Genomic DNA, 20,605 nt, shown 5'->3' with positions numbered 1-20,605 from the left:
TTGAAAGTATTTTATACATTAATTCATTGAAAGCATGCGTTCATTCATTGATGCATTAATTGAAAACATTAATTTGTTCATTTTTGTTGGAATGTCTGGCCATTTATTTGTTGATAAGTTGCTCTCAGGGTGATAAGTAACTGTCCCAGAAAATGCTTTTCTCTGAAGCTCCTCGTCCTCTACCTCTAGACGTCAAGTAGGCGTAGTGTTTCTGAACAGGGCAGGTTGTGATGGGTTTGTGTCTCCAGTCTCGTGCAGGGATGATCAGCACGGTGGAGGTGCTGAGGCTGATGGAAGCCTTCGTCAACGAGCCCAACTACACGGTGTGGAGCGACCTGAGCTGCAACCTGGGAGTGCTGTCCTCGCTGCTGTCCACCACCGACTTCCACGAGGACATCCAGGAGTTCATCCGGGACCTGTTCACCCCCATCGGCCTCAAGCTGGGCTGGGACAGCAAGCCCGGAGAAGGTAGGACTGTGATCACTGGTCCTGCTCCAAAACGGATTCAATCTCAGTCAGCCTTTAACTGCAGGGGAATCATTTTGAGTACCTGTTTTTGTTTTACACTGAGATTCCTATACTGAACATTTGAACACGGGAACAATTTGTTTAAGTTGAACAAAGATTATTAGGGCCCGAGCACTTACAGTGCGAAGGCCTTATTGTATCTGTAGGAATTTTTCTTTTTTCTTTATTTTTCCGACGAAATGAGGGCCTTTTTGCCCCCTTAAAGGTACCCCAAAAGTCACCATATTTTGCACCCAAGCCAGGCCTGGTGATAAATTTGATATTTAATGGTTTGCATTAATGGGCGTGGCCTAATGGCTCAACAGCGCCCCCTAGAAAACTTTGTGCCTCAAGCCCCACGATACGGTTTGACGTACATGCACGAAAATCAGTACACACCTGTATCATGTCACAACTTAAAGAAAAGTCTCTTGGAGCCATGGCCGAAACCCAACAGGAAGTCGGCCATTTTGAATTAATCGTGTAATTTTGGCGAAATTTATGCCATTCCTTCGGCAGTTAATACGGCCCGAACTGTAACGTGCACCCAGGTGTGTTATACATCAAAATGTGCGTCTCCATCCTGCGACTACACGCATTACTTTTCTCAGTCAAAAGTGTTACCGTGGTGACGCTAGACGCGAAAAAGCGTGCCCCCCCTTCTTCTGATTGGTCCATATCTGATAGTTCCTACTTTCTGCCATAACTTTTGAATGGTTTGACATAAAGAGTCGTGGGTGGTTTCATCCACTAAATGTCCAGGCCTGAAGAATCTACATGCAAGTCATACAAGCTTCCACTGCAGCCTGAACATGCACAAGGGTGCGAGGGCCCGTTCATCGCTGCTTACAGCTTTAATTCAAATTGATTTTATATAAATGGATGTGTGTCCACTGTGAAAGAATGTAAGAGGAAGGTTTGGGGTGTCATCGACCACATCAGTCCGTAGAGATTTTCAGTGAATAAAGAGAATAAAACCAATTTTAACTTGAAATGTGCTGCCGCCAGGCCACCTGGACGCCCTGCTGAGAGGTCTGGTCCTGGGGAAGCTGGGCAAGGCCGGACACAAACCCACACTGGAGGAGGCCAGACGGAGATTTAAGGACCACGTCGAGGGCAAGCAGGTCCTGCCTGCAGATCTGAGGAGCCCGGTGAGTGAAACATACCGGTACTTGCATGAGTTTGTACAGCCAGTTTGCAAATTGGGTCCTCAGAAATGCAATACAGGACTGTCTCAGAAAATTAGAATATTGTGATAAAGTCCTTTATTTTCTGTAATGCAAAAATGTCATACATTCTGGATTCATTACAAATCAACTGAAATATTGCAAGCCTTTTATTATTTTAATATTGCTGATCATGGCTTACAGCTTAAGAAAACTCAAATATCCTATCTCAAAAAATTAGAATATTCTGGGAATCTTAATCTGAAACTGTAAACCATAATCAGCAATATTAAAATAATAAAAGGCTTGCAATATTTCAGTTGATTTGTAATGAATCCAGAATGTATGATATTTTTGTTTTTTTTAATTGCATTACAGAAAATAAAGAACTTTATCACAATATTTTAATTTTCTGAGACAGTCCTGTATGTACAGATTAAAGTTTGTATTTCTGCAATTTTCCTAGTGAAAATGGCAGCCGCCTTTACATTTTCGATCGGTGGTCCAGTAAGTTGCCTCATGGATGGAAATAAAAACTAAAATCAAATATTCCCCTCCACATTAGAAGATGAGCTAGTGGGGCCTTTTTCTTTCCTCTGTCTCTGCCGGTGTGTGTGTGTATAAAGGCTGGTATAATACTCTCACACTGATAAAGAACCGCACAAAGATCTGGCTGTAGAGGTCACTAGTGACAACATGACTCAGCAGCAGGTGTGGGTATTGATTGATGCCAGCTCTGATTGGCTGTGATATCAGCTCCACACTCCGGTGCGCAGCGCTCAAGGACGGACGTGGCCCCGAAGTGACTTTGAGACAACAGGAGATGTGAAACGGACCAATCCAGAGAGCTTAAACAAACACAAGCCAGAGGGATTGATCTAGTTTGCTAGTCTGGACCGCTGCTTGACGCTTCCACTTGATGTCAGGTCTAGGGCTGGGCCATATATCGAGATTTTAATATATATCGATATATTTTCAAACGCGATATGGTACGAGACAATATCGATTTAAAAAAAAAAAAAAAAAAAGTATGATTTTGATATAGCTTATTTTGTGACAAATTGACTTGAATGTTTTATTTGAGATTTGCACAAATGTTTTGTTATTTGCACAACTGTCAACCTCAGTGGAAAAGTCTGCCTGTTACTGTCTACATTGTATTAATTGCACAGTGTATTTTTTTAATTTAATTGTTATGCAGGAAAGGGATATTTGTTTTATTTTATTCAAGAAGCATTTTTATTCTATATATGCAGGCAGTTTATTTTTATTTCATTTGTTTTATACATTTTGATATTGTGCAGACCTCTGTTAATAAAGGAACCTGTGTGACATTTGGCACGAGGCTTTGTATTAAAACTGAAAAACTAAAAAATGAAGCTAACAGAGATGCTATGCTATAATGCTTTGGGGGAAACCCCAATTATGGCACAGAAAAAATATCGATATATATAGAGTATCGCCATTCAGCTAGAAAATATCAAGATATGACTTCTGGTCCATATCACCCAGCCCTAGTCAGGTCCAACATTAACAGCTCCACCTCTTGTTTTTGCTTGTGTTGGCTCAGGAAAATAAATATATTGTTATATTGATAGCAAAGGCTTTAGGATTCCCATTACTACAACACTGTATGTCATGAAGTCGGAGCACGCCTGTTCTCTCCGGAGATCTCAAAGCTGTGTCCTTCATGGAGGCATCAATCTGACTACCTGTGTCATTGCTGCTTTAACCGTATAACAACGGAGATGCTCACAACGACCCAGTGAAACATACTGGAAGCTCGGTTAATGGTTACAAGAATACAGACCAATCATCTCAAAGTTCCTGGTATCTATTTAGCATCACAGGTGGCTGCACACATGGAATCAGGGAATGAGTAACCGAGACGCTACAATTTATCTTTTATTCCGAGTCCTACTCCCTCACTGGAGAACTTCAGACGGATGAGTGGGAGAGGATTAAGAAACATTTTAGGGGCGAGGCTTTTCTCTCCGAGTGACCGTGTGGTTTAAAACAGGCTTTTTTTTCTGCTGCAACCCATTAATCCAGTTCTGTTGGATAGGGCTGGGGATCAATTCAAATATCAAGAATCGATTCGATTCTTAAGATTCAGAATCGATTATCACGCTTTGATTCGATCCAATCCGATATTGATTTGGGTTACTGTTAATAAAACTGTTTTTTGAGCTGTTGCATGAATTATATGACTGTAGTTCTGCAACATATTAATACTGGTATTATATTGAGATTAAACAGCAAGTATTGCAGCTAATGATGCTGTAAGGACCAATCAGCTCCCAGAATGCTGATAGAACTGCTTTCAGAAACATCGTGGGTCAGAATTACCAAACAGATCCAGGGAGGAAACAGAGACGGATGAAATCTGTTTTATTTTTTCCCCATTTATGAGAATTTGGTTTTTAGCATTTTATGCAAATGTAACCCCAAGACAGTATATAAAGTAATGAAATATAGACAATTTATGCAATTATAACTGAAAACTTTAATGTTTTCATACCTTTAAACATATTTAAAGGCAAAAACATGGCACCAGTTATTCTCGTGTCCAACAAAACATTCCTTTTTTGGGGATAAACAAAAAAATAACCAAAAGTTGTAATGTAATGATCAAAAAAAAAGTATTTTATTTTATTTTTTTTTTTAATCGATCTTTAGACATACGAATCGATTTTGAGGAATTAATATGAGAATCGATTTAAAATCGGAGAATCGATCTTTTCAACAGGCCTACTGTTGGAAACAGCATTGTCATTGGTGAGGATCATGCAGACCTCCATCAGTCGCTCTGGTTTCATGCTGCTGCAACGATGCCAGTAGGCTGGCTTCACTTTTATCTTTTTGCAGCACCGACTGCCAGGATGACGGTGCGAGCCCAGCTGCTCCAAGCCAAGCTGCAGTTTTAGTGTTTGGCTCTGTTGGGGCTCCTATTTACCAGGAATGGTTCCCTGGTTTTACTTTGCAGAAGTGTCGCGTCTTTATAATACCCGTCTGTTAAGCATTACAGATAATTATTCATCGTGTTGACTGTGTTTTTGTTTCTTTTTAACAGGTGTATCTGACGGTGCTAAAACATGGAGACAGTACCACACTGGACACGATGCTGAAGGTAAAACTGTAGCAGTATGTTACACACCAATGCTATGAAATCAACTGGCTTTTGTGTTAATAGCTCATAAAATATAATCTCTTCTTTATCTTTGGCACATAAATTGACATGGGTGACATGATTTATTTGTGCTAAAGTTCAGCACATTTCCTCTCTGAAGTGCGACATAAGAGTGGTCTATTTATGGTGACGTACTTCACTCCAGGACGGACGCTCTTAAAGCGTAAACTTGTGCCAGTTGTATCAGGCTGTGAACATTTAGTCTCATATTTTTGAGCACTTCTTTTGGGAACTTTTGATTTTCAAATAAGGTGCACCAGTAAGACTTGATGACTCTCCAGCTTCACCAGCCCCCACAGATCTCAGGCTGGGGGGGGAAATAGTCTCCTACTGTCACTGAATCCATCCTTGGATTGGTCAAATACCACAGTGTCCCGAGGCTGGACACTGAATCCCCCCCGGCCTCATGTCCCCACCCGTCATGGTGCCTGGATACATGCGTGTCAGGAAGGGGATCCAACGTAGGGAATGTAAATAAATAAACCGTCTCAAGCGCTGTTTTGTGGTGACGCTGACAAAGCTGATGGAAGGGACTTTGTAGTCCCCTGCCCTTACTGATTGCAGGAACCAATTTATGTCAGTAGGTGGCAGAGTTGTACCGGTACTATTTATTGGGATTTAACACTTTATTTACATTGACTGTTCTAAAACTAATTATATTAAACAATAAGTTGTTGAGCTTAGAATATTTGTCAAAGACATTCAGGTATTTAAAGTTGTGTGTGGATGTGTAACGCTTAAACTTGATTTCTCACCTGAAAAAACTAAATCGTCCTCCCCGACCTCATCGTGGTGCAGGGGTTTGCGTGATCCAGTGATCTTTGGCTCGTATAGTTTGGGATATTTCCCAGCTTAAATAATCTCTCATTCATTTTGCAAATAGTGTAATAAATTTAACTTATAAAAGCAACTTCAAAAACACGAAAGCAGAAGAGCTGGGAAGCAGTAAGTAGGTGGATGTATGTATTTTTCCTCTCAGGAACGTCAGTAGAACAGTGTAGTCCAGCAGGCTGGAGCAGCGTAGAGCTGCAACACGTGGTCAACCCCGTCATTATACAGATAACACAGCCGTAACAGGTTTGTTTGTGTTGTCAGTGCGGTACGGCACTGCTGTGATCTGGTCTCAACTCTCTCCCAGCGGCGCTTTGAAGGAAGATCAATAACATTTATGACATGGCAATAATAATACTGTTTGTGAAGGAAGAGCTGGCGGTCACTGGAGAGCTCAGCTGAGTGAGTCTGACTCTTAACTACATTTGCAGCAGGCGGTTCACCAGTGAACTAAAGTTGACATGTAGCTCAACACTTGTTCCAGTTTATCTCCATAACTGATACGTGCTTCCTTAATGACCTTGACTGTTAACAGTTTAAATTAAATGTGAATTTTCTCCCATTAGGGGAGTTTTTACCTTCTGTTGTTTATGTAATAATTGCTCGGGGGTTTATGTTCTGGTCTCTGGAAAGATTAATTGAATTTACAAGGTAATAAGTTATTAATTCATGGTATCTAGGTTTAAGTACAAACAAATATATATTTTTTGCTAGTGCTGGGCGGTATGACCAAAAATTTATATCACGGTATTTTTCAAAATTATATCTGTTTCACGGTATATCACGGTATTTTTTTTTTCATGCACAACTGGGTGTTAACCACATTTTCTCATGATTTGGAAAGGAATTGCTGCAGTAAATTGGCTTAGAATGGCCTATTTTACTGTCATGAGGAGGAAATATTGTATAAAAACAATGTCCACACTAGTATAAATACAGCCTCACAAAATGATGCAGTTTACAATGAGGTGGCGGCACTTATAATAAAGCATATATATATATATATATATATATATATATATATATATATATATATATATATATATGTATATAAATTTGATTTAGGCTTTTCAAAGAAAAAAATCTTTTACAAAATTACAAAGTAGAAAATAGTTATTGAACATAAAAAACTGAACATGTTTTAATTTCCCAGCATTATGTTGTTTTGGTTCCACCTCCTGGTGAATGTTGGTAAAATTCTTATGTGGTTACTTTTTGGTTGGCCAATGATTTATGTTTGTGGTGCAACCGGTACGATAGCGGCCAGTCTATTTCCTTATATTACAACGCCGTTATTAATTGTTCGTTTTTTTTCCCACTTATTCCACCGAACACCGAAAGTGTTTTTTTGCCATTTTTGGCCGAACAATTTGGGTTACCGAACAATCTGTGCATCACTACTGCTAAACAGTCCCCTCACAAACAGTGTCCAGCGGCGCCACATTCCACCGCGCGGCGTTCCCAACGTTGTGTACTGTACATACTCACCGGTATTACGGTATATGAAAAATTCATATCATAAGAAAAATATATCATACAAGAGTGAAAACTGTGAAATTGTTCCACCAAAGTTGATTTTCAGCGTTGCTTCTGCACTTCTGCTCCTACACTGTTGGAAAGGTTGAGCCAGTTTGACTCGTGGTTGCAGTTGGTTTGGCGCTGTAATGCTGTACCTTCTAAACTGAAAGTCTTGAGCAGATCCAAACAAGGACGCTGCTCGTGTTAAACTTCACTGATCATGTGATGAACTCGTGTTGAAACCAGTCAAACAGATGCATCTTCTAGCGCAACACTAACCACTCGGTGAGCGGTGAGTCAGGGCTGCTCTGGGGAGACGTCTGGTTGCTCCGGGTTCATCCTGCCGTCTACAGTAGGGCTGGGGATCCATTCAAATGTCAAGAATCAATTCGATTCTGATTCTTAAGATTCAGAATCGATTATCAAGATTTGATTCGATTCGATTCCGATATTGATTTGGGTTAGTGTTATTAAAAGTGTTTTTTGAGCTGTTGCATGAATTATATGACTGTAGTTCTGCAACATGTTACTACTAGTATTATATTGAGATTAAACAGCAAGTATTGCAGCTAATGATGCTGTAAGGACCAATCAGCTCCCAGAATGCTGATAGAACTGCTTTCAGAAACATCGTGGGGCAGAATTACCAAACAGATCCAGGGAGGAAACAGAGACGGATCAAATCGCTTTTATTTTTTCCCACATTCTGTTTTTATTTGTTCCTTTTTTGGTCTATTTTGGTTTTTTAATTTTTCAGCATTTGGTTTGTTGTTAAATGTAACCCCAAGACAGTTTATAAAGTAATGAAATATAGACAACTTATGCAATTATAACCTAACACTTTAATGTTTTCATACCTTTAAACATATTTAAAGGCAAAAACATGGCACCAGTTATTCTCGTGTCCAACAAAACATTCCTTTTTTGGGGATAAACAAAAAAATAACCAAAAGTTGTAATGTAATAATGAAGAAAAATTCCATAAATAAATAAATTTAAAAAAAAAATCGATCTTTAGACATATGAATCGATTTTTAGGAATTAATATGAGAATCGATTTAGAATTGGGAAATAGATTTTTTTCAACACAGGCCTAGTCTCCAGACGTGCAGGCTGAGCGGCTGTTCCTGCGTCGGCCTCTAATTAAGTTTGATGGATTCATGCATTGACAGAGATTCAGATTTTTCCCAGCAGCTGTTCATCTCTTTGATCGGATTTTCTTTGTCTTTACCTTCTCAGCTGCACAAGCAAGCAGACATGCAGGAAGAGAAGAATCGAATTGAGCGGGTTCTCGGGGCCATCTCTGCTCCCGACCTCGTCCAGAAAGTGCTCAGCTTCGCTCTCTCGGTACGCAACATTGTTAACTCCAAACTCATGACTCCACTGTTATTTACAAGGAGACAGGAAGACGCGTGTAAGGTCCAGTGTTAAATATAACTAAGTGGCAGAAGATTTTAGCCACAAAAGTCACAACTCTTATTGTAAGATCCAGATCAAGAGTAACATTGTTTGGTAGTGGTTGAAGTTTCCTAACTAATTTCTACCGTGTGGATATGGATCCGGGCAGGAGGAGGTTCGTCCTCAGGACACGGTATCTGTAATCGGAGGAGTGGCAGGAAGCGGCAAACAAGGCAGGAAAGCTGCGTGGAAGTTTGTCAAGGACAACTGGGAGGAGCTTTACAACCGCTACCAGGGAGGCTTCCTCATATCACGACTCATTAAGGTTTGGAAGAAAAAACACAACCTGCAGCCACTCATTTACTCTCAACAGTCCTCCAAGGTCCTCAGTGTCCTGCACACTATTGTTGATTTAAAGATAAAGAAAAGCCTTGGGGGAAGTTTTACCCTGTTATTTTTTTCTACATGTCACAACTGGACTCAACTGTCATTCCTACTTTTTTTGGAGTCACATTTTGCTCTTTATCTGTGTGTGCAGCTCACAGTTGATGGATTCGCCATCGATAAAATGGCTGCAGAAGTTAAGGTGAGAAAAAAAGTCTTTATTCATGTTTGAAGGGTTTTATTCTGTGAAATGCTCCTGTAGGAAACTGTAAAAGTGTCATTTTTAGATCTAGCGTCGCTACCAGGTAGTATAAATGTTTCATTTGGATACTTTAACTGTTTTTGACCACTAGGGGGCAGAATGAGTCTTTTACAAACACAGTTTTTGCAGCCGTTATTGGTCACATTTTCTTCCCTTTGTGCACTGGGGGAGTCTGCAGTCTGAAGATGTTGTTCAGCTTTTCTTTGGAAATCTAAGCTTGTTGAAACCAGTGAGGCAACATCTCCAAATACTGTTGAGAGAAAACAGGACTAATGAGGGAATCTTATGGTCTCTCAGCTTTATTCCTCTTAATGCAGAAGTCGCAATCTAAGACAAATGTCTTGCTTTCAAAGTTAGAAGATCATGACGTCTGACCAGGAGAAAAGGGCGAGATGCTGCGATTTCTAAAAGCTGAAATACTGATGGCATGAGCTGATTAAATCCCCCAACAGCTCAATCATGCTGTTGTTCTAACCTCAAGCAGGTGATTAGGCTGGTATTTAATGAGAGATCAGGCAGCGCTGGGCGGCACGGTGGCTAAAGCCAGCGGTCCTTTGCTGCATGTCGTCCCCATTCTCTGTCTCTCTGCCCCTTTTATTGTCTACGCTTGAATAAAGGCCACTACAGCCACAAAAATCTTTTAAAAAAAAAAAAAGAGAGAAAGAAATGAGGCAGCGCTAAACAATAAGAAAATGTAGTGATAGAATAATCTAGACCAGTGGTTCCCAACCTTTTTTCCTTGTCCCCCCCTACTTGTGTCTAAGACCAGCCGGGCCCCCGACCCGTACGTACTAGCACAAAAATAGACTTTAATTGAAAAAATGAACATTAATTATGTTTTTTTTATACATTTCTCTTTGGTTTACTCTGTATACAGATGACTTTGTTTTTCTCCAATGTCACCAATGTATAAAATATGCACAAAAGGACATAAAAATATTTCTGAAAAATGTCTCTTTTAATATGAGACCAACATTTTTTTTTTAACATTTTTCCTTTAACAACCTGTCGGAGTAGATTAAATGTTGAGTAATGATATTGTAATAATAATAATAATAATAATAATAATAATAATAATAATAATAATAATAATAATAAATGTCATTTCTAAGGCGCCTTTCTAGGCACTCAAAGTCGCCGTACACAACATGTTAAAAGAAAGCCCGCAGAATACATTTAAAAGAAACATCAAAAGCATTTAAAAACAGCAGAGGTATGAAAATTACAAGAGATGAATCGTTAAATGAGATAGGCAGTCTTGATTATTATTATGTGTTATTATTAGTGTTATTATTATATCTGTGTTTGTCACCAAAAAACACAAAAAATATTCAAGACATTCATAAATTAATCCTAACAATGTCTTATGAATGACTCATTTGCAAATATAATCTTTACAACTGCATAATTTCAAAGCAGACAAAGTTTCGCGTCCCCCCAGAGATCTCTGGCGCCCCCCCAGGGGGGGGGGGACCCCAGGTTGGGAGACACTGATCTACACAACAAAACATTTAAATAAAATGCTCTGCTTTTTTTGTTCAAAAATGAATAAGGTGTTAATTGAGTGCTGGTGTGCAGTTAGTGCCAGATTGTATGGGTGTTTAACAGCTCCTCTGTCCCTGCAGAGTTTCTTCGAGAGCCACCCGGCCCCGGCCGCCGAGCGCACGGTGCAGCAATGCTGCGAGAACATCCTCCTCAACGCCGCCTGGCTGAAGCGGGATGCAGACGACATCCAGCAGTATCTACTGCAGCGCAAGGGGCCCCCCGTCTGAGCTGCTCCACCTGCCTCCTCCTCCTCCCCCCCCAGCATCATAGCTGCTTCGCCCCGCCTCGCCCCCTCCCCCCTTCAAACTACAGACCAGAGCAGGAGACCAGAGCATACTCGCAAAAAACTGTACGAACCAAGATGACAAAGCCAAGAACTGGAGAGTTTTGGAAAGATGAGGAGCCTCTTTCTACATTAACAAGCAAAACTCCATTTTAGTCAGACCAGGAATGTAGTTTTACCCCCATTCTGTCCACGAGCAGAGGACACGCGTGCGTGTCGCCATGCAGCGTTGTTAAGCTGGTGCTCAGCGTAGTTGCAGGAACAGCACGGCCCGCGGTTATGATCTTCATCACATGCTCAAACCCTCGACCCACCTCTGCATCGTAGCTGAGAAGACTGAGAGCGTTTCCTACCCATTTGTTTCTGCTGCCACTCATGTGGACTGTATGAAGTGTTTCAGCTTTTCTTCATCTCACTAAGTTCTATGTGCAAACGGTGACATTTCAGATTTAGTCTTTACCTCTCCTCAGTTTGTTTCTCCCCCCTTTCCCCCCTTGTCTTCAGAGCGTTGTGATTGAGAGAAAGCAGCAGGTACCTGGGCAGAATGGGGTTAATAACAGTAGTGTGTTGTAGTTCCCAGCAGCACTGATTTGTCCATTGCTAATAAACGGTTAAGACGAGGCAAGCAGCACTAGCATGGTACTCCGTTGTAAACTGTATAATGCAAACGGTTTTTTGTTGGGTTTTTTTTTTTTTTTTTTTTTTTGTTGTTGGTGTTTTTTTTGCTGATGTTCTTTTAAAACAAATGATGGCAACGTTTCATAACAACCCGGTTCCTCCCTTCATCTGCCTGAAAGAAAACCTTCAAGCTCTATTCAGAATCTATCATTTCAATCATCCAGCAGCATATTTATTCCTGTTTCTTTATCCGTCTCCAACAAATGAAGAATCAGGAGTGTTTTTATAAGACATCAGGTGCAGTGATTTATTTAAATGTTTAGATAATCTTATATTCTGTGAACACGTAAAGAAAAAGATCACAACACTACTTATCGGGGCCTTTTCATTCATCAGTAACATCAGGACACGCATCATCGTAGCGTCTGGCGAGGCCCGCTCCAGAATCCCTGGACGTGACGGATCGACTTTGACTTCACTGTCGAACTTGGAAGCCTTAAATTGGTCCACTGGTTTGCAGTAAATATTGAACATTTGAAGTGATAAGAGGTGACTTCCACATAATATGAAATATATCTAATGTGACAGATTATGCAGACTTGTTGAACGAGTATATCTACATAGAATTTATAATTTGTTGTGTTTTTTTGGAAACACACCAACCAAGTCATCAAGCGTATTTTCGAGACACTTCCCCTTGGAACATTTGTTGTTGTTCTTTTTCTTTTCTTTTCTTTTTTTTTTTGTTAAACTACAGTTGGTGATCATTAAAGTGCAAAAGGATTCTAAAAACACCTGATGTGAAATCTGTACATGTTGATTTTTGAGTGATGTGTGAATGCCGATGCCTGAAGACAAATTCAAATTTCTATGAATGATCTCACGTAAGCGCAGAGATTCTAGCCGCATGTACACAGATGGATAATGTTTATACATAACTGCTGAATTAGGAGAGTAAAATGTGTGCATATTGACATGATCTCAGAGGGGAAGCTGAAACTGTAATGGATGTTCAGGCAGCTTTAAGTTTGTTTTTGTTTTGTTTTTTATCATGCTGAGACGTTAAATGTTTGTCCGTTTGAAAATAATCTGATTTTTAGTTCAATATGTGGAATTTCTTTGTGGTTTTAAATCTGGAGAGGAGGAGAAGCTGTTGTCCAGGACAGCTTTTCAAATAGATGTTGCCAAGGCAATTGTATATATGCAGTCTAATAAAGTAACACTTGATGATAAGGCACGTGTTTGTACAGGACATTTCTCAAACGTATCAAATCTTTCCATTTCAGTAGAGGAAGATTCAGGTTGCAGTCCTGTTGAAAGGTCAACTCTTAGAGCTCTTATCAGCCGTGAACAATACTAGAACTCCTTAACTTGGTATGAGGCTACATATTTTCTTTGTTACAAGTACAGAACATTTATCAGGATGCATGGGTAAGCACGAGATAAACAAAACTAGATTGTTTTATCCTATGGAAAGATATGTTTCCGTTGATTCAATGGCGAAATGATAAAATATCTTTCAATGACCTCAACGAAAACGAGTACAAAAGAAGAGAAGTAATGTCTCTTCTGAGCACACGGACCGGCCGTGTGCACCAACTGGCCGGTAGGGGGCGCCATAGACATATCTACGTAGACGCCACATCGAGTGTTCTTGCCATGGATCGATTATAAAACGGGTTCTTGCCATGGATCTATGGTTCTTGCCCGCTGCTGCGATACGTCAACGTCGCCGCCATATTGGATGTGGCAAGACTGCGCTGTAAACTATATAAGTAAATGGACTTATTTTCATAAAGCGCCTTTCTACAAAGAAATGTACGTTTTACGTCTCATTTATTCATTCACATACGCACTAATATACTTGGGAAACATTTAGGCCCCAAATATAATATATTTAATTTTCTCAGATGGCAAAAATAAGAACTTTATTGATCCCACATAGGAGTAATTCGTGTTATATCAGCTATAGAGAACAAGGTAGTGCCGAAAAACAATATATATCCCCCCTCACAAAAATAAGAAAAATAGAGAAACATATTTTCTCATCAACAAAGCATATTATACATAAACATATTTAAACATTTTCAAGTAACAAAATAACATATTTGAACCATTTTTCAGATTTTTTCAGTTATTTTATTGTCTGAAAATGGTTCAAATATGTTATTTTGTTATTTGAAAATGTTTTAATTTGTTTTGTTGATGAGAAAATATGTTTCTCTATTTTTCTTATTTTTCTGAGGGGGGATTTTTTTTTTTTAATGTCTGTTATGGGGGGCGCTGCAGCGCCGCCGGGGGCCGGAAGGGGGCGCTGCAGCGCCGCCGGCCTTTTGTCGGACCGGGAGAGACGGGAAGCGAAGAAGTGAACTTCGTGGCTGCTGCACAGAGCTGAAAATGCTGGCCAGGCTGTGTAAGTAAACCCGGCGTTGTTTTAAACGACTCCGGGACTTATTTGTCAACGCTAAGGTTATTTAATTCCTTCTAGCTTATCGAAACTGTAATTATTTCTGCTGAAAGGTGAAAGCCTGCGACAGAGTCGCTGCGGTCGTTAGCTCCGCCAGTAGCTGTTAGCTCAGCCCTGCAAACAAATCTCCCTAAACACTTATCTATATCTCTCCCTAAACATTTATTTATATCTCTCCCTAAACAGTTATGAGTAATACATCGTTTAGGCTTTCATTGGTGTGATTATTGTATTTTTCTGTAATCATTTAGGCTGTTATGTGAAGCTTTACAGGTGTTAAGTTACATTTATACATAATTAGGACTCCAGGTTTTATTATAATGTCTCTGTTTTCTTTCCTTTTCTGTAGTATTCTCTCTCCTTTTCTGTAGTCTTCTGTCTGTCAGTTGGTGTTGTATGATGTGAGGCGGTAAAACAGATATTTGATGGGCGGTTAAACAGCAGATCTGCCGGTACAAACCTGTTCAAAGGTCAGACTCGGGAGGAAACTTGACAGTTTATTTTTAACTGCTTTCACTGAGCTGAGGACACGACACTAGCTGAGTCTTGCTTCTCCATTTAGAAAAACTACTGTATCACATAGTTAATGATTATTCCGAGATCCAGAGCTCCGGGTGTCGGTATATTTAGTTTGCTGGGATCTCTTTTATTTAGTTTCACACCCAATGATTGTGTTTTAAGCGTCACAAGTAAGTTTGCTTTTAAATATCCTATATTTGTTACTGTTAAAAGTTGTCTGCTGATACACAATAAGTAAGTTTAAGTTTGTTTGATCGTTTCTTCTGCAGTAGTTTCAGACATTGTGTATGTTTTTGAATTGATTTATTGTGTTGTCAAATCATGGATAATGCACATTCAACTGTAAATAAGGCTCTTGGGAAATTATTAATTTATGATTTGTGCCCCATTTTAGTCTTCTCTTACTCTTCTTATGATGCAAACAAGTAGAGCTGGGTATCATCACTGACCTCCCGATACGATTCCGATACACTAGGTCCCAAGACGATACGATTTCCGATACGATACGATTCGATATCGATATTCTGGTTACAATAAGGGAATAACATGATCCTTCCACGCGCCACGTCCGGCCAGAGAAACCCCACCCTGCCTGGTGAAAAGAAGCAGCCTGCTCACTCCTCAAGTAAGGAGGAGACTTGAACTCAGTGCAGGGCCTCCCGGGGTTGGTAGATGGAGCAATGCCCAGGACTGACTTAGGTAGGAGCACTGGGTGATAAAATCGGGGAAAAAATCGGGATTAAAAAAAAAAATTTAATTTAATTTTTTATTTTTTTAATCGATACTTGGATTTATGTATCAATAATCATTCCTACACATGCATATCGATAAAATATCGATATTTTTAACCCACCCCTACAAACAAGTGTAATCTCCATAGATGGATTTTAAAAGAAAACATAGTGCATGTATTAACTATAAATATCAATACAGGAGCTGGATTGATAATTTCTGATAGAATAGCAAAGCACTTCCACAGTAATGTAGATTCTCAGTCATATGGGTAAATCTAGAGTCCCTTACACACCCGTCTTGTATACAAACACTGGTATTGTACAAGATGGATGAAAAGTTGAAAAAAGATGTTATCTAACAGGATTCTTGTCTCCGGCAACTCAAGTTGGATGTTGAAAATGATGTGAACGTTACTGACTTAACTTGTGTACAGTATTCTCATCTTGCATTTTGTTGTTTGCATCTTAATTGTAATGGCCTGGCTTTGAAAGCAGAGTTTCGAGGTCCGTCCCTGATTAAATTTAGAGATTGAGTCCGGCTCTTTGTGAATCATCCTGTCTGTCTTGCAGGCTGTCTGGTCACTGCCTGACTGATGCCTTCACCATGATGCTGAGCTGCACTACGCTGGTCATCGTCCTCCTGCTTTCACAGGCAAGAAGCTTCCTAAGCCCCCTGGAGGACAGCAATGTGCCTGAAGAGTGGGTTCTGCTCCATGTGGTTCAGGGCCACATCGGGGCAGGAAACTACAGCTATCTGCGCCTCAACCACGACGGGCGCATCATTTTGCACATGCAAAGCCTCAAGGGAGATGCAGACCTGTATGTGTCAGATAAAACCCTGCATCCAAAGTTTGACACCTACAAGCTGCAGTCGGCCACCTGTGGCCACGATATTGTGGTCGTTCCAGGGGACTTCACCAGGCCCGTGGGGATCGGCATTTACGGCCACCCGTCTCATCGGGAGAGCGAGTTTGAAATGCGAGTGTTTTATGATGAGACGGTACACCAGGACCCATTTGAAAAGGGTTCATACGAAGAGGAACATAAGCAAAAGAAATCTGGTCATTCAGCAGAGCGTGAATTTGAGGAAGAAGAGTCAATCCTTTGGACTATCCTCATTGGACTTTTAAAGATAATACTTGAAATACTGTTTTGAAAATAGTTTTTTGTTTCTGCTATGTTTCAGGGGAAGATTCTGTTGTTGATTTATTACATAGAAAAGCTTTTTTTTTTTCTCTTTCCTTTCTCTCTCCTTTGTTAACGTTCAGACTTAAGTCAGGTTTAAAAGCATAAATTGTAGTTTAGACTTTGTTGAATCACTGTGCAGAATTCACCAGTGAAGCTAGGCCTTTTAGACGATGTTTCCCAAAGTCTTTTTATGTGATAAGCAAGTGTGAAACAGTCTGTGACAGTTGGCGGGGTGTAACATTGCCTCAGCATTCTCAAATCTATTTAATGCCCATGACCTGATTTTTACATGTGGTACCATTTATGGAGGTAATTGTTTCTGGAGTCTTCAGCCATGGATGTCGTCCATCTTGATGCAGCTCTGTGGTGAACCACGTTGTGAAGTGGCCCCATCGCAAACTAACTATGTAAAAAATGATATAAATGTAAATCTGCTGTCCTCATTCTGAGTGCAAGTGTGTTATTGGTTTCACATATCTGAACTACGGTTTCTATGCCCTTACATTGAGGTAAATGTTAAAGTCAGTATTAACAAACTCAGACCACAGACTCGGCCACTGGTCTGTTCAGCAGTTTCTGATGTGCAACATCTGGATCCCTTCTCTGTCTGTGCTCGCTCTCTTTACTCCAGCAGACATTTATGCCAAAATGTCACTACACACTTACAGAAAAGAGCTAAACGGCTTTTAACATTTTAAATAATAGAATAGGATTGAACGAGGGCCTGTTGACTTGAGGGTGTTATTTGCTACAGAATGAGGACGGCAAACTTATATTCCTTTTTTGTGCATCTTTGACAGCATGTCTTATTGTACTGGTACCGAGAGAAGCTAATAACTGGGCATTTACAAATTACTTTCAGATGAACTGAACAGATTCTTAAGTCCTGAAGTTAATGAAGTGAGTAACTCAGTTGTGAATGAAAAAAGAAAACCCACTCGTTTGATTTAACCTGTCTTTACCACCGAGTTCTGTTTAGGCCTTTACTTTGTCTTTGTGACATAGATGGTTGATTTTATGGTTGGGCATCAATTAAAAGTTTGTTTTTGTTTTTTTTCCAAAAGGCAGATCATTAAGTTAAATGGAAATTATTCTTCTTTTTCAATTAATATTTTTTTCAGGCTGCAAAGCTGATTTATTACACCAGTAGCAACATTTTATTTGGGTTCATCACTGTTTTTGCCTGTTGGACGAGGCATCAGCTTTCTAACACATCTGCAGTCCTGGGTATCACATCTAAACTTTGTTACAATTGAACATAAATGCTAAATAGTGCCTTCAGATAATCTCTTGGAACAGTCCGAGCCCTTATCCTGTCTCCAGACGATTCAACCAGGTTTAAAAATAAAAATGTTTTGCATACTTTGTCTTGTGAACTTTCTGAATTGTTAGTTTCTTTTTTGCTCTCACACATTTGATGTCTAAAGCTTTAGATAAGAAATCCTTTAATAGTCCCCCAGAGGGGAAATTTCCAGCAGGGGTCTGCAACCTGCAGCTCTTCATCCTCATTGTAGCGGCTCCCTTTGGCCTTGAAAAAAAAAACCAACATAAATGATATTTCTGAATTCATTTTTAGTCATATTAGTTTATTTTGTTGGGCAGTTATCTAATCTAAAAGACCTATTTTTTTTTATTTCTATTTTTTTTAGAGCTGCAGCTAAACTTTTTTATATTAGAGTGGGGTATTTTTATTTTACTTTTACACAAATATAGACTGAAATAGGCCTACAGTTCAGTTTAATTTATTTCAAAGTATGCCTACAAATGCACACTGCACTTCTATTATATTTAGGGGTTGTAACAGCTAAAATAAAAAGGTGAAAACTTTTTAAATCTGTTATTTCTTGCGGCTCCCAACAATTTTTTTTTTTTTTTGTAGAAGTGGGGGCAAAATGGCTCTTTTGATAAAGTTTTCAGACCCCTGCTTTACACAATGTTAAATGACTGAAGAAAGATTTTTTTTCTTTTTTTAGCTGTTCTATATTTTAGCACAAATTGGGCTTCAAAACCTGATTCAACAGAAATCATCCAGCTCAAACACGATTGCATCTCTGCAGAGTTAAAGTTTATTTATTTACAAGAATAAACTGAAGAAATGAGCCACATTTGACCCGCTTAGGTGTATTTCTATTTCATAGCAACTTTGAGACAAACAAACTTGAGCCAAACAGAACGGATGACCCCGCTGGAGCCCGTCCCTGTCCAGGGTCCGGGGCCCTCAGGGGCCATCATCAACACAGTCCGGGGGTCCGGGGGCCCTCAGGGACCATCAGGACAGTCGGGGGCCCTCAGGGACCATCAGGACAGGCAGGGGCCCTCGGCACAGTCCGGGGTCACCAGGGCCACTAGGACAGTCCGGGGGTCCAGGGGTCACCAGGACGGTCCAGGGGTCCGGGGGCCACTAGGACAGTCCAGGGGCCACTAGGACGGTCCAGGGGCATCAGGACAGTCCAGGGCCACCAGGGGCCCCCAGGGGCCCCTCAGCACAGCCCCGGGGCCACCTCGATGCTGTTGATCCGCAGCACGGTCTGCGGCTGCACCACGGTCCTCTGGCGCTGGTAGCGGTGTCTCTTCCAGAAGCGCATGTGGACCTTGGGCCAGGACTCGGTCTTCTCCAGCACCGTGGCCTCCACCCGGACCAGCTCCCGGGCCAGCAGGGGCCGGCCCAGCAGGGTGAAGTCCCGGGCCCCCAGCAGCAGCACCTTCTCCAGCAGGATCCGCTCCCCGCAGTCCGCCTGCAGGTGGTTCTCCAGCAGCACCAGGTCCTCGGCCGTCACCTTCCACTGCCGGCTGGCCAGGTGCACCACGGCGAACAGGCGGCCCAGGTCGGGCCCGCGGACCAGCCGCTCCACGGCGGCCAGCACCGCGGCGTTCCTCCGCTGCTCGTCCTCCGGCACCAGCACGGCGGGCCGGGACCACGGGGGCCGGGACAGCGAGGTTCGGGGCAGCAGGTCCCCGCTCACCGAGCTCCGAGTCCGCGCGGTCCCCGGGACCAGGAGAGGGTTTCCCCGCAGCAGAAACCTGCACGTCCCCCACACACCAGCTGCTCTGGTCGCCGCCATCTTTACAGGAAGCGGTGGGGACGGTCCTCTCTGCGCATGCGTCACAGGTCACGTGACCCAAAGAGGTTATGCTGTCAAAAACAACAACACAAAAGTGTGGAGTAACCACAAACTTATGTCCTTCAGTGAGCCGCGCAGATTAGCAGTTTACTGCGACATCAGACTCTGATCACAGTAAAAATAGAATAGAATAGAATAGAAAGCCTTTATTGTCATTATACTGGTACAATGAGATTAGGCAGCAGCTCCGTAAAAGTGCACACATGCAAAGACTATGTAAACAAGTACTGTAAACAACAAAATGAAAAACAGGAAACATAAATATATATATACACTATAAAAAAGAGTGAATGGGGGGATAAAAATGTACATGAATGGGTGGAGGAATATTGCACTTGAAAGGATGGAAGAGTAGACATAGATAGGTAAGGAATATTGGAACATTATGGATAGAAAAATAGAAAATATTGCACAGTATAAGGTAGTTTATTGGTTAAGAAAGTTCACAGCTTTGGGGAAGAAGCTGTCCCTGAGTCTTTTTGTTTGGGTTCGTAAGGACCTGAAGCGCCTCCCAGAGGGCAACAGGTCGAAGAAGTGGAGCACATCTCCATTCTTTATCTGGCATCTCTGTATATGTTGTAACTCTGAAATAGGTAGTTCAATGCTCTTGGTCCTTTCCTCTTCATATGGCATTCCCCCATCTTTAGGAGTTAGCACGTCAAATCACCCTAATTCAACGAGGTCATACATCAGACATCCTTCCTGACATAACCCTCCCCATTTATCCAGTATTATGAGAAAACTGACTTGTGATCTCTTAATGCCCCCCCCCCCCCCCCCCCCCCCCCCCTCAGATCATCAGATTAATTTATATAAATAATTTTTTTAATGTATAATATGTACTGTAGACCTTTTATTAGTAGGCTTGTTAGA

The 20,605-nt window shown here is 41.0% G+C and overlaps 3 protein-coding genes across 4 annotated transcripts in view; 2 read left to right on the top strand and 1 right to left on the bottom strand.

Moving 5' to 3' along the window:
* Positions 1 to 12,935, top strand: part of npepps (aminopeptidase puromycin sensitive) — a 28,694-nt gene extending 15,759 nt beyond the window's left edge. Inside the window, exons 17-23 of the mRNA XM_061727314.1 lie at positions 249 to 468; positions 1,516 to 1,658; positions 4,747 to 4,803; positions 8,452 to 8,559; positions 8,780 to 8,935; positions 9,149 to 9,196; positions 10,882 to 12,935. Coding sequence (XP_061583298.1) covers positions 249 to 468; positions 1,516 to 1,658; positions 4,747 to 4,803; positions 8,452 to 8,559; positions 8,780 to 8,935; positions 9,149 to 9,196; positions 10,882 to 11,028 — 879 coding nt within the window. The 3' untranslated portion in view covers positions 11,029 to 12,935. The remainder of the gene's footprint in view (positions 1 to 248; positions 469 to 1,515; positions 1,659 to 4,746; positions 4,804 to 8,451; positions 8,560 to 8,779; positions 8,936 to 9,148; positions 9,197 to 10,881) is intronic.
* Positions 12,936 to 14,044: 1,109 nt separating this feature from the next.
* Positions 14,045 to 17,972, top strand: c1h6orf120 (chromosome 1 C6orf120 homolog). Of its 2 annotated transcripts, none has more exons than XM_061727292.1 (2): positions 14,045 to 14,115; positions 15,993 to 17,972. In XM_061727292.1, the coding sequence occupies exon 2, from the start codon at positions 16,027 to 16,029 to the stop codon at positions 16,576 to 16,578; it is 552 nt and encodes a 183-aa protein (XP_061583276.1). In that variant the 5' UTR covers positions 14,045 to 14,115; positions 15,993 to 16,026; the 3' UTR covers positions 16,579 to 17,972. The 2 variants fall into 2 exon arrangements, with proteins under 2 accessions (XP_061583276.1, XP_061583285.1); XM_061727301.1 differs by lacking the exon at positions 14,045 to 14,115 and adding an exon at positions 14,183 to 14,858.
* A 921-nt stretch (positions 17,973 to 18,893) lies between these two features.
* On the bottom strand, positions 18,894 to 19,691 carry mrpl21 (mitochondrial ribosomal protein L21). The gene is made up of 2 exons (XM_061733153.1): positions 19,095 to 19,691; positions 18,894 to 19,054 (listed from the first exon to the last, which is right to left on the bottom strand). Exons 1-2 carry the CDS (start codon positions 19,670 to 19,672, stop codon positions 19,051 to 19,053), a joined length of 582 nt encoding a protein of 193 aa, XP_061589137.1. The 5' UTR covers positions 19,673 to 19,691; the 3' UTR covers positions 18,894 to 19,050.
* Between the last annotated feature and the right edge of the window lie 914 nt (positions 19,692 to 20,605).

This window comes from Cololabis saira, chromosome 1 (genome assembly GCF_033807715.1).
Source record: "Cololabis saira isolate AMF1-May2022 chromosome 1, fColSai1.1, whole genome shotgun sequence".
Classification (NCBI taxonomy): domain Eukaryota; kingdom Metazoa; phylum Chordata; class Actinopteri; order Beloniformes; family Belonidae; genus Cololabis; species Cololabis saira.
The sequence above is the reverse complement of the archived record's forward strand: the minus strand, read 5'-3'. Positions and strand labels throughout refer to the sequence as shown.